The 9,736-nt window shown below is 37.3% G+C and overlaps 2 protein-coding genes and 2 non-coding genes across 4 annotated transcripts in view; all 4 read right to left on the bottom strand.

Annotated features, from left to right (window-relative positions):
* Window positions 1–1,556, bottom strand: part of clasp1a (cytoplasmic linker associated protein 1a) — a 139,819-nt gene extending 138,263 nt beyond the window's left edge. Inside the window, exon 1 of the mRNA XM_049594919.1 lies at window positions 1,391–1,556. The gene's annotated coding sequence lies outside the window, so the exon portion shown is untranslated. The remainder of the gene's footprint in view (window positions 1–1,390) is intronic.
* A 1,828-nt stretch (window positions 1,557–3,384) lies between these two features.
* Window positions 3,385–9,483, bottom strand: nifk (nucleolar protein interacting with the FHA domain of MKI67). The gene is made up of 6 exons (XM_049594718.1): window positions 9,251–9,483; window positions 7,049–7,177; window positions 6,477–6,585; window positions 5,935–6,146; window positions 4,557–4,619; window positions 3,385–4,303 (listed from the first exon to the last, which is right to left on the bottom strand). The coding sequence occupies exons 1-6, from the start codon at window positions 9,368–9,370 to the stop codon at window positions 4,097–4,099; spliced, it is 840 nt and encodes a 279-aa protein (XP_049450675.1). The 5' UTR covers window positions 9,371–9,483; the 3' UTR covers window positions 3,385–4,096.
* LOC125900294 (small nucleolar RNA ACA64) lies at window positions 4,392–4,522 on the bottom strand. The gene has a single exon (XR_007450841.1). It is a non-coding gene; the product is annotated as a small nucleolar RNA ACA64 (small nucleolar RNA).
* On the bottom strand, window positions 6,729–6,858 carry LOC125900299 (small nucleolar RNA ACA64). Its single transcript, XR_007450845.1, has one exon. It is a non-coding gene; the product is annotated as a small nucleolar RNA ACA64 (small nucleolar RNA).
* Window positions 9,484–9,736: the final 253 nt, after the last annotated feature.

Below are 9,736 nucleotides of genomic sequence, written 5' to 3' on the forward strand. Positions count from 1 at the left end.
CAAAGCTTTTGGGAACAGAAATTGAGAACTGTATTACCTGATGACCAATGGCAGCATATTTTGCGATTAGTTCACTCTTCCTCCTTCTGTGCTAAGCGTGGCCTCTTACAATGGAAGATTGTAAACAAGGTCCATTACACCAAGACACAGCTTTCCAAGATTTATCTTAATTTAACAGACTCATGTAACCGGTGCCGGCAATCTCCAGCCGATCACACTCACATGTTCTGGTTTTGCCCTAGGCTTTTTACATTCTGGTCTGAAATTTTCAACACCCTTAATACTGCATATAACACTGCTATTATTTCTGGCCCTCTCTCGTCCAGAGTCCCTCTACTGTCCAATAATTCTAAAAGCATGTAACATGTTCCTACATTTAGTACCTTGTTGGCAAGATGACTTATGCTTCTTAAATGGAAGTTTGTTCATCCACCGACTGACAATAGGTGGGGAAAGATATTTTACTGTCTATCAGACTGGAGAAAGTTAGATTTTCCCTTACAGGTTCCCTAAAATCTTTTGAAAAGACTTAGAGACCTCTCCTAAACTATGCTGGATCTCTGACCTCCTTGCCTGGTTGTGACGACTGAGCGTCCTCCTTTTTTTGAGTTATTTTTATCTGATTATTTATTCGTTATTTCCTTGTCACTGCTGCTGAGTCTTGTTATGATTGCTGTTCTTAGTATGATATGGTTATTACTTTCATTTTTGTTACTGTTTCTCTTTTAGGAAGGCAGGGTAAGGGGAGAAAAAAACTGTGAAAAATGGAACATTTCATGTTCGCTCTGTGATTTGTATGCTTTGTATTGTTCTTCCAATGAAAAAAAAGAAAAGAAAATGCAATACATGTCATTAACATTTCGATTTGTTATGATTAAATCATCCTAAAATTGCTTACAATTGACCATCCTATCCTCTTTGTTCAATGTACATCAGACCTACCTAACGTTACTCTCACCTTTGACAAGCTGGTTACACAGATTTGCCTGACGTCCGCCATGCACACACCTCTCTTTTTTTTTTTTTTTTTTTTAAAAACAACGTTAGCTGAGCCCAGGCTAGCTCAAAGCCTGACCATCACTGCTAGCTGTGCCAAACGAAGGAGCGCCCTGACAGCTACTACATTACTGCTAACGTGAAACAAAAAGCCTCCTCTGTAATTTACCCCGATGGCCATGAAACATTCCTTTTCTTTGCTTCTCCCTAAAACAGCAGGCCAACCTTTCTACTGTACCAGACAGAGTAGGTGTGTGGGGAATAAAAGCTAAAGCTAGCCTCCAGCGAAGCCCTTCCTTTCAATGAAACGTCAGTTCAGACAGGCAGCACAAAGAGAAGAAAATGTGACAAGGAGCCGAGGAGGTGTACCTACAGCAGTATTTCTTCTACTTACCATATCCCGCTTTAACGCCGCAGCTGGTTTGGACATACAGCTCGTGTTTCTTTTTGTAAATATACAGTGTACGGCCTCAAATCTCTTGTGTCTTTCTCTTTCTCTCACTCACACTCCACCCGGAATGCTGCCTGCAGGACAAGAATGGGATCGTCGTGCGCATGCGTAGTCAATCCAGGGATGATGTTGGCACTTGGAAAACTGTCGCATGGCAATACAAAAAAACCCCCCTGTCGGTGTGTATCATGGACGCTATAAGTCAACATCTGGCGACATCTACTGGACGCATGGGGTCTGTGATTTGTCTACATTGCTATGGTGGTTTTCACTCAAGCGTAGAGTATTTACATTTTTGTGCAACTGTTGCATACAGAAAGATAGAAATGAGGATTTCCAGAAAAATGGCGCGATGCATTACTGGAAACAGGGAAAGTATGTCCTGGCTCCATTCAAACACATATCCACAGCAACTGCACATCAAATAGGTAATATACATTAAATTATGTGTAAAAAACAAATTTACAAGCGGACCCCAGAGCCCCAAATACAACCCACTATATAACCTTAATTCAACTTGGAGGTCACATTGACATTCATGTGTTTGACGGTTGGTCACAGTTGTGACCGGTGGGAAAATATCTACCATTTATTGACCAAATTTGCAGTTTCCTTTGTAGTCATCAAAATTCTTAATTAAAATCTGTCATCAGCAGTCCCCAACATTGCCAGTAGAATGGTCAGTTGCATTCTACAGTAACTACTTTACATATCAAAAACACTTATAAAACATCAGTATGAATGCTGATTGCAAAGGCTAAACATGTATGTATTTCAACATTGTTACTTTATTGTAGCATACATTGTAACATTGTTCTTTCAGTGTAACATGTACTGAAACATTAATATTGTAACTTTAGTGAAACATCTGACCACCTGCACCTTTGCCCATGGCATTTCTGGCTGGCCCCTGTGATGGATAGTGGCCCTTGGCTGTTCTAGCTGTTCTGTCTGGCTTGCAGAGGCCCTTGGCTCTTCTGGCTGGCCCGTCCATCTAAAAGTACCAGTGTCAGAACATACACGACTATCTTACCATGCTGTAAGGTGGTACACAAGCTACAATGATCAGTCTAAGTGATACAGAAGGTCAAGTTTTGAAAAAAGGTGGATGGTGAGACAAACCTGTAAATAATATCAGCAAAATCAGTCTGGGTGAGCAAAGAGCCAGCGAATAAGCATTTCTTATTGACATGGAAAAACAGGATTTTAGGCTGTACAAAAAGCACAGTGTGCGAGATGGTCAATTGGTGTTTAAAATTTTAACTTCTGTCCAACCAAATTCCCAAGTGCTTATAACATTTGACAGATTGAATGGAGACACCATCAGGAGTATTGAAGGAAATGGTTGAAATCTTTGTTTGCTCAGGAGAGAAAGCCCTAATTTTTTTTGTGGTTGAGTTTAAAAGCAATTTCAGATCCGCATACAAATGGTACTTGCAGAATTTAAACTTATCACAGATACTATTAACATAAATTAAAAAATGGCCCAAAACTGATCCTTGTGGAACACTCTTCTTCAAAATGACTGTATCAGACATGACATTGCCACTGTGTCAGGCACTACAATTGTACCCACAACACAACCAGTCTGTGCTTTGTAAACAGGCCTTAGGGTCAAAGAATATTCATGTCAATTATTCACCTATTTTACAGTCTCTAGTGATAATGAGTTACTATTTTTATTACCTTATTAATGTGAGGCATTAATATGTATGTTAATATAATTCAACAAGGTTCATAGCTGCAATACTTTCAATTTGGTTATGGAAAAATGAAAACTGTTGTTATCATTGCAGAATTTCATATTGTGATGAACATTTTTCCCAGCAGACATTTCAGACTTTATTCTATAAAAAAGGCTTCCTGCACTGCTGGTGTTTATGCCCGTGCTTTTTTTGGAATGCTTGTAAATCCAAAAAATAACAAAAACAAAAGGATTGCTCTAGAGTACATTCTCAGATTATTTATTTTTAAAGATCATAATTTACATCAGTGGGTCTCAACATCTGGTCGTTGAGGGAGTTCCAGAAAAATGGGGAATTGTTTTCCACTAACGAAGTGAGCCCGTCATGGTTAAGAGTCAACAGGGTGTCTTTTCTGATTATAGGATTCACTTCCTCCATAGTAATATCCTCAACTGTAGTTGACAGCTATTACATTTTGCTCTTAATCATATCTAACAACCAAAAACTTTTCAGATTGAGGTCTCCCTAGAACTTTTTTATTAAATGGGGGTCCTGGACACAAAGAAGGATAAGAGCCACTGGTTTACATAGTACAAATTTAACCACACTTTTAGACAAAGCAAAAATAAAAATGCTGCTGTTTAGTATCAATACAACAGCCCTGTGTGGTAAAGGAAGAGGTCCGCTCCAAGACTGAAATACACATCTGCCTTTGTCAAAGAAGTCCCGGCACAACTGTTGCCCATAAATCAGGCTCAATGTGATTCTGCAAGCACCATCTGTGGTGCTCACTACTGTAGTACCCACAATTATGGTGGTATCTTTCATACGAGTGTCTTTCTACAATGTGATGTGATTTCCACATCCTGAAAGACACTAATTTCTGAACACAGTTCAAAAATGATGTATGCAACTGTACACTGGCAGCAAGAGAACCAAGTCCACAATAAAACAGTGAGGACTTTCACTGTGCTTCTGTGTCCTCTGCAACGGGTTCTTCACTCTCTGAATCATTCTTCTCCTCACTGTCACTGTCTTCCTCTGAGGAGCGCTCTTCATCTTCCACTGCAGCTGGCATCTTAATGATAATTTCATCATCTTCATCGTCATCGTCGACAACCATGGACTTCCTCTTCTCTAGGACAGAGGGGGTGCAGAGTGGTGTGGTGTCCTGAAATGGAAAAAAGGAGCACATTAGCTGTTTAAGTTATCCCCTAGCACCAAACAATGCAGCTTTGATTTCCCCTTGAGATAATTCAGTATGTTGGTACATGGGTTTTATCACGCAGCCACCAAAAGACACACGCAATAAGCTTAACGCACCACAGTACTATAGGCACAGTTATCTGACCCCAGATCACTAGTACACCTGAGGCCATTTTCAGAATGTGCCAAGCTAAATATAACATTAGTGTTGACCTTACTTCACTACATGTAGATGCATCCATGGAATCGGATGACTTTTTCTTCTGAGGAACCTGGGCAGCCTGAAAATGCAAAGAGAGCACTAAAGTTTAACATGATGCCAACAAAAGTATAGATACCAGAGGAGTAGCTCTGTGATGCTGTAAACCTATAAAACTCCATGATTTGATTGGAAGAGTATGCCTCTTATAATGGATCACATGACATTTCTAGATTTTGAGGACTTTCACTTACTTTCTTAAAAAGGTACACTATGCAGGATTTTCCTAAATAACAATGTATAATCATACAAACGTGGGGCGAGGCTATATAGCCATCAAATAAAATTACAATACTTTTAGGCTACATAGCGATACACAATATCTATCTCGAAATTTTGAAATCTCCTCTAAACTACTGAATATTCCTAAAATAATTAACAATAATAATAATAATAATAAAGTAAAATAAAGCCCTGTTTAAATAAATTTACTAAATAAATAAATTTTTAAATTAAAAAGTACTGTAATAAAGTTATATAAAGTACTGTTACACTAAAGATAAGTACTGTTACACTAAAGTTAAATAAAGAACTGTTGTAATAAAGTTATATAAAGTACTGTTACATTAAAGATAAATTAAGTACTGTTTTAATAGTTCGATAAAGTATTGTTTTAATAAAGTTAAACAAAGTACTGTTATAATCAAGTTAAATGAAGTACTGTTTTAATTAAGTTAAATTAAACAGTTTTAATAAAGTTAAATAAAGTACTGTAATAAAGGTAAATATAGTAGTTACACTTTAGTTAAATAAAGTACTGTTATAATCAAATTAAAGTACTGTTTTAATTAAGTTAAATAAAGTATTTCTTTAATAAAGTTAAATCAAGCTGTAATAAAGGTAAATAAAGTAGTTAAACTTAAGTTAAATAAAGTACTGTTATAATTAAATTAATTGAAGTACTGTTTAAATAAAGTTAAATTAAGTACTGTTATAATAAAGTTAAATAAAGCAGAGAGGTGTGGATGGGAGGGAGAGCGTGTGTAACACATCAAGTTTGCGCTAGTGGCTTAAAAAACAGAGAATGTCTTTTTTTTCTTCCCATTTTGTTGTCCACAGCTTATGAGCAACACACACAACGACAAAGCTCATTTCAAAACAAGAGTAACTCTGGGGTTGACTTTTACTTTCACAAACGTGCACTGAAGGAGAGGATGAAAAGTGATGTGGATTTGGCCTGTTATCTGACAGGTAGGTGCAGGCCTTTAGCTTTGTTAGCTTGCACAAGTATCAGCTCTCCCAAAATTTCAGGGATGACTCTTTTCTAGCTCATATAAATACACAGCAGCTACAGTAGCTGCCATTTAAAGTTACTATTTTAATGTCAATATACGTACAAATCCAGGGAAGTCATAGTCGATGCCGTGTGCTGCAAGTCTCTTGCGAAGCTTCCCCTCTTTCCGTAGGAGTTTGTCTTTCAACTTGGTGATCTGCTCCTCTGTGCGTTTCTTATTGTAGCGGAGTACAGCAGGATGGGAGGGTTTTGCAAACTTCTTTTCGGAGCCAACAAACAGATTCTCATGCACCTTCTCTGGAGGAATCACGTGACCTGGGAAAGAGCAAGAAGCCACATTGGGCTGATGATCTTGGAGCAAATCACATTTACAGTGAGTAAATGGATATAAATCATGAGCTCACAAAATGTAAAAAAAAAATATATATCTTTACTGTGATACTTTCTGTGAACAGATCTTAAAAATTCAGCTAATACTAGAAATGAAAATGAGCCACATTTCAGTATCATGGAATTTACAAGATCTACGACATCATTTTTATATCTGATAAACCCGTGTGTGTGTGTCAGGTGGCCTGATCATCCTCTTTAGGACAGCAGGAGCCATGTTGGTAACTAACAGACTTGCATATGAGCAATACTCACATTTGATGAGTCTCTCTCCCATGAGGTAATTGTTCATGGTTTCTGCAACAATTTTGGCTACTTCATCACAGTCAAACTCTACAAACGCAAAGCCTTTGGTTCCACCTGTCTGAGACAATGAGACAGAAAAAAATGGATATTACATCTCAATAGTTTCACATCACACATCTTAATTTGATTTAGGTCTATCTAAATACCATTTTAAATGCATTTCCATTTAATGCTTTACACTTATTTTAGTTCTTCTCGTGCTTTTGTGGGTACATGGGTTTTATCGCTCTGCCAACAGAAGAGCAGGTGATAAGCTTTACGTACCACAATACTTTAGGCTCAGTTATCTGATCTCAGACTATTGTGGCATCTGAAACCATTTTCAGTCCGAGCCAAAATTCTGCAGTAACACTTCTACAATGTCCTGTCAAACTGATGGGAAATCTGTGTCATCTACAATCTCATACAGCAAACAGAGAATTCTAAGTTTTTGTTCTTTTGTAATGTACAGGATAGAAAGTGAATTATGCAGAGTTAGATATTTCAAACATGATTTTATATTTAGTTGTCATCTATGCTACCTTCTTACTCCTGGCCAGCCGCAGCCTCAGGACTTTCCCAAATTGTTCCATGTAAGACTTTAGCTGAGGTTCAAACAGCCCCTTTGGCAGGTGACCGACGTAAACCACTCCAGGGGTCAAATGCCCCCCCTAAAAAAAAAAACAAAACAAAAACAAGAGGAATGAGAATAAACAAGAGGACAAGGTTACATAGACGATAAATAAACATTTGTACAATATGCAATCTGTTATGCATATATTTTTATGATTGCACATTTTGACTAAGATGTCACAGGTGTACATAAAATGAATTGAGACTGAATTCCATTTCGTTGCTTCAGTTTCAGTTTCCTGGTATATTACATGCTGACTCGCTGTCAGTCCTTACTGGGACACTTGAATAGAGCAGAGCCATTGACAATGTTGCACCTGCGCTTTTCCTACAATGACAAGTCCAAATCCCTGCTATTAATAAGGCCTGTTCTATTCCCCTTATATAAATGTTTATTATATTTAATTTCAATCATAACTTGTTTCTTTATCATTACTTTACTTAACATATTCTGGTTCATAATGCGATATCATTGTTCAATAATAGTTCAATTTTTTTGTATGACACATCTGATATAATGTATAATTACCTTTAAATGCCCAATAAAGCATCTTGTATCAGTAAAGAGGAAAATAAAATAAGGAAAAGGGAATGACGGGTAGCTCTGCAGACAGACCTGGGTAGGGTTGCAGCGATATCCCAGTCTCAAGGTATACTGTGATATAAATGTTGATGGCTGTTATACTGTGTACATTTGCCTATCTACAATATTGTAAACAAAAAAATACAATGAGATCTCCCCCTTCCCTTAGCTATTTTAAAAGGGGAGACTTTTTACACATATTTCCATTAAAAGAATTGTTTCAAGTTTCAGTTACAGTAATAAAACATTTGTTCAACCAAAAATAACCTTCTGTTTTTATTCCTTTCATTCTAAATGATGATGATATAAATTCTGTTACACCGTGACACTGTGAAACCATGATATTTTCTGAGACGGTCATCGTACTGTGAAAATCTCTTGACCTGAGACACCCTGATGGCCAGTTTCTATTTGGAAACGCATCAGAGTTTGCAACCCTGTCAAACCAATACACTGTGAGACACCACTTTAGTTAGTAGCTTTTTCATGATGAGGCTTAAAGGGGAACTACGCCTACTTTTTAAAATGAATTCATATTATTCCTGTGGTCTAAGGCGATTCAAACATACTACATAAACAACTCTCTCCCAAATGGAAAAACTAGAGTATGCTACAACTCAAAGTTGTTCTGGTGATCTGGTAAAGATGTTACAGATGACACTGACATCAGCCAGGGGAATGTTCTGTAGAATATGAGTGTGTATATGTATATTAAGGGTGGGAATCACCAGAGTCCCCATAACCCGATATTATCACAGTATGTAAGTCACAATGGAGCTATTATTGCATTTTTTAAAACATCTTATAATGCCTAGAGCGATGACATATATATTACAATCTATTGCGATTTACTACCTTTTCACAACTGCAGATTATGTCCCTAAAGAAAAATAAATTCAACATCTGTTTATCTGACAAGATTCAGGTTATAGTCATTTTTAGTGCAGCACAATGTTTCTAATGGACTGCAAAACCAATTTTATGATGAAAGCTACCAAAAGTTAATTTTATATTTGAAATAATAATTTATATAAAATAAAAATCGTCCATGTATGTACACACTATTGTAATGCAAAATACTGGGATACTACACCAATACCAATATTTTTTCTCCCACCCCTACTGAATATGGGTACATATTCTGTTTCAGCAGTGAAAACCCTTCTATAGAATAACGCTCATTTAGTTGTGAAAATGAATAAATAAATAAATAAAAGAAAAAAAAACAAATATTCTGCGGGTCCATAAAACCAGTCTACAATTAACTGACTGACTTCATACTTCATGACATCACAAGTTTGAGACGTCCTTCTCTGATTTCTGGCCTTTAAACAGAGTAGCTCATGTTCACTAATACTGACTGCACTCTCCTTCAAAGAAATAACATATGAATTGTTAATTTAGGTGTTGTTCCCCTTTAATGTGATAAATACCTAATGCTATAAGAAGATACTCTCGAGTGAACGGAGCAATAGCACATCCTATTTTGTGAATTCGTGATTTTTCACGGTCACACATGAAGACCCACCGTGCTGAATTTGTTCTTCTTCGCCTCCTGCACCTTCTTCTTGAACTCGGACTCTTGTTTAGGGTCCAGAGCCAGCAGCTCTTTGGGCCTCTGAGCCGCTTCTGCCTTACTTTCAGTCATTTCGATTAATTATGAAAACCAGACATAAGTTGTACAAGAACACACGCCACCGTTGGTCAACTCTACACGAACCACGTTGATGTCTTTATCCGGTTAACCATGTGGTAACAACCAAAGAAGTGCTAGAGGAGGAAGCGAAGGTTTCCGTTTGCTCTCTATAGTCATGCGCTCGTTACAGCGCCATCTGCAGGCGTGGATATGGAAGCGTTTGTCTGTTTTAACAGCAGCAGTAAACGCAGCTGGAGTGAGTATACGAGTACTGAAGCCCTTTTCCGTCACTTGAAACAAAATCACCTATTACAGTTAGTATGTTGTCGAATTATAAAGTGTATAATGACTATGAAAATATTACATCCTAAACATAAA

The sequence above is a fragment of the Epinephelus fuscoguttatus genome, linkage group LG13 (assembly GCF_011397635.1).
Source record: "Epinephelus fuscoguttatus linkage group LG13, E.fuscoguttatus.final_Chr_v1".
NCBI lineage: Eukaryota > Metazoa > Chordata > Actinopteri > Perciformes > Serranidae > Epinephelus > Epinephelus fuscoguttatus.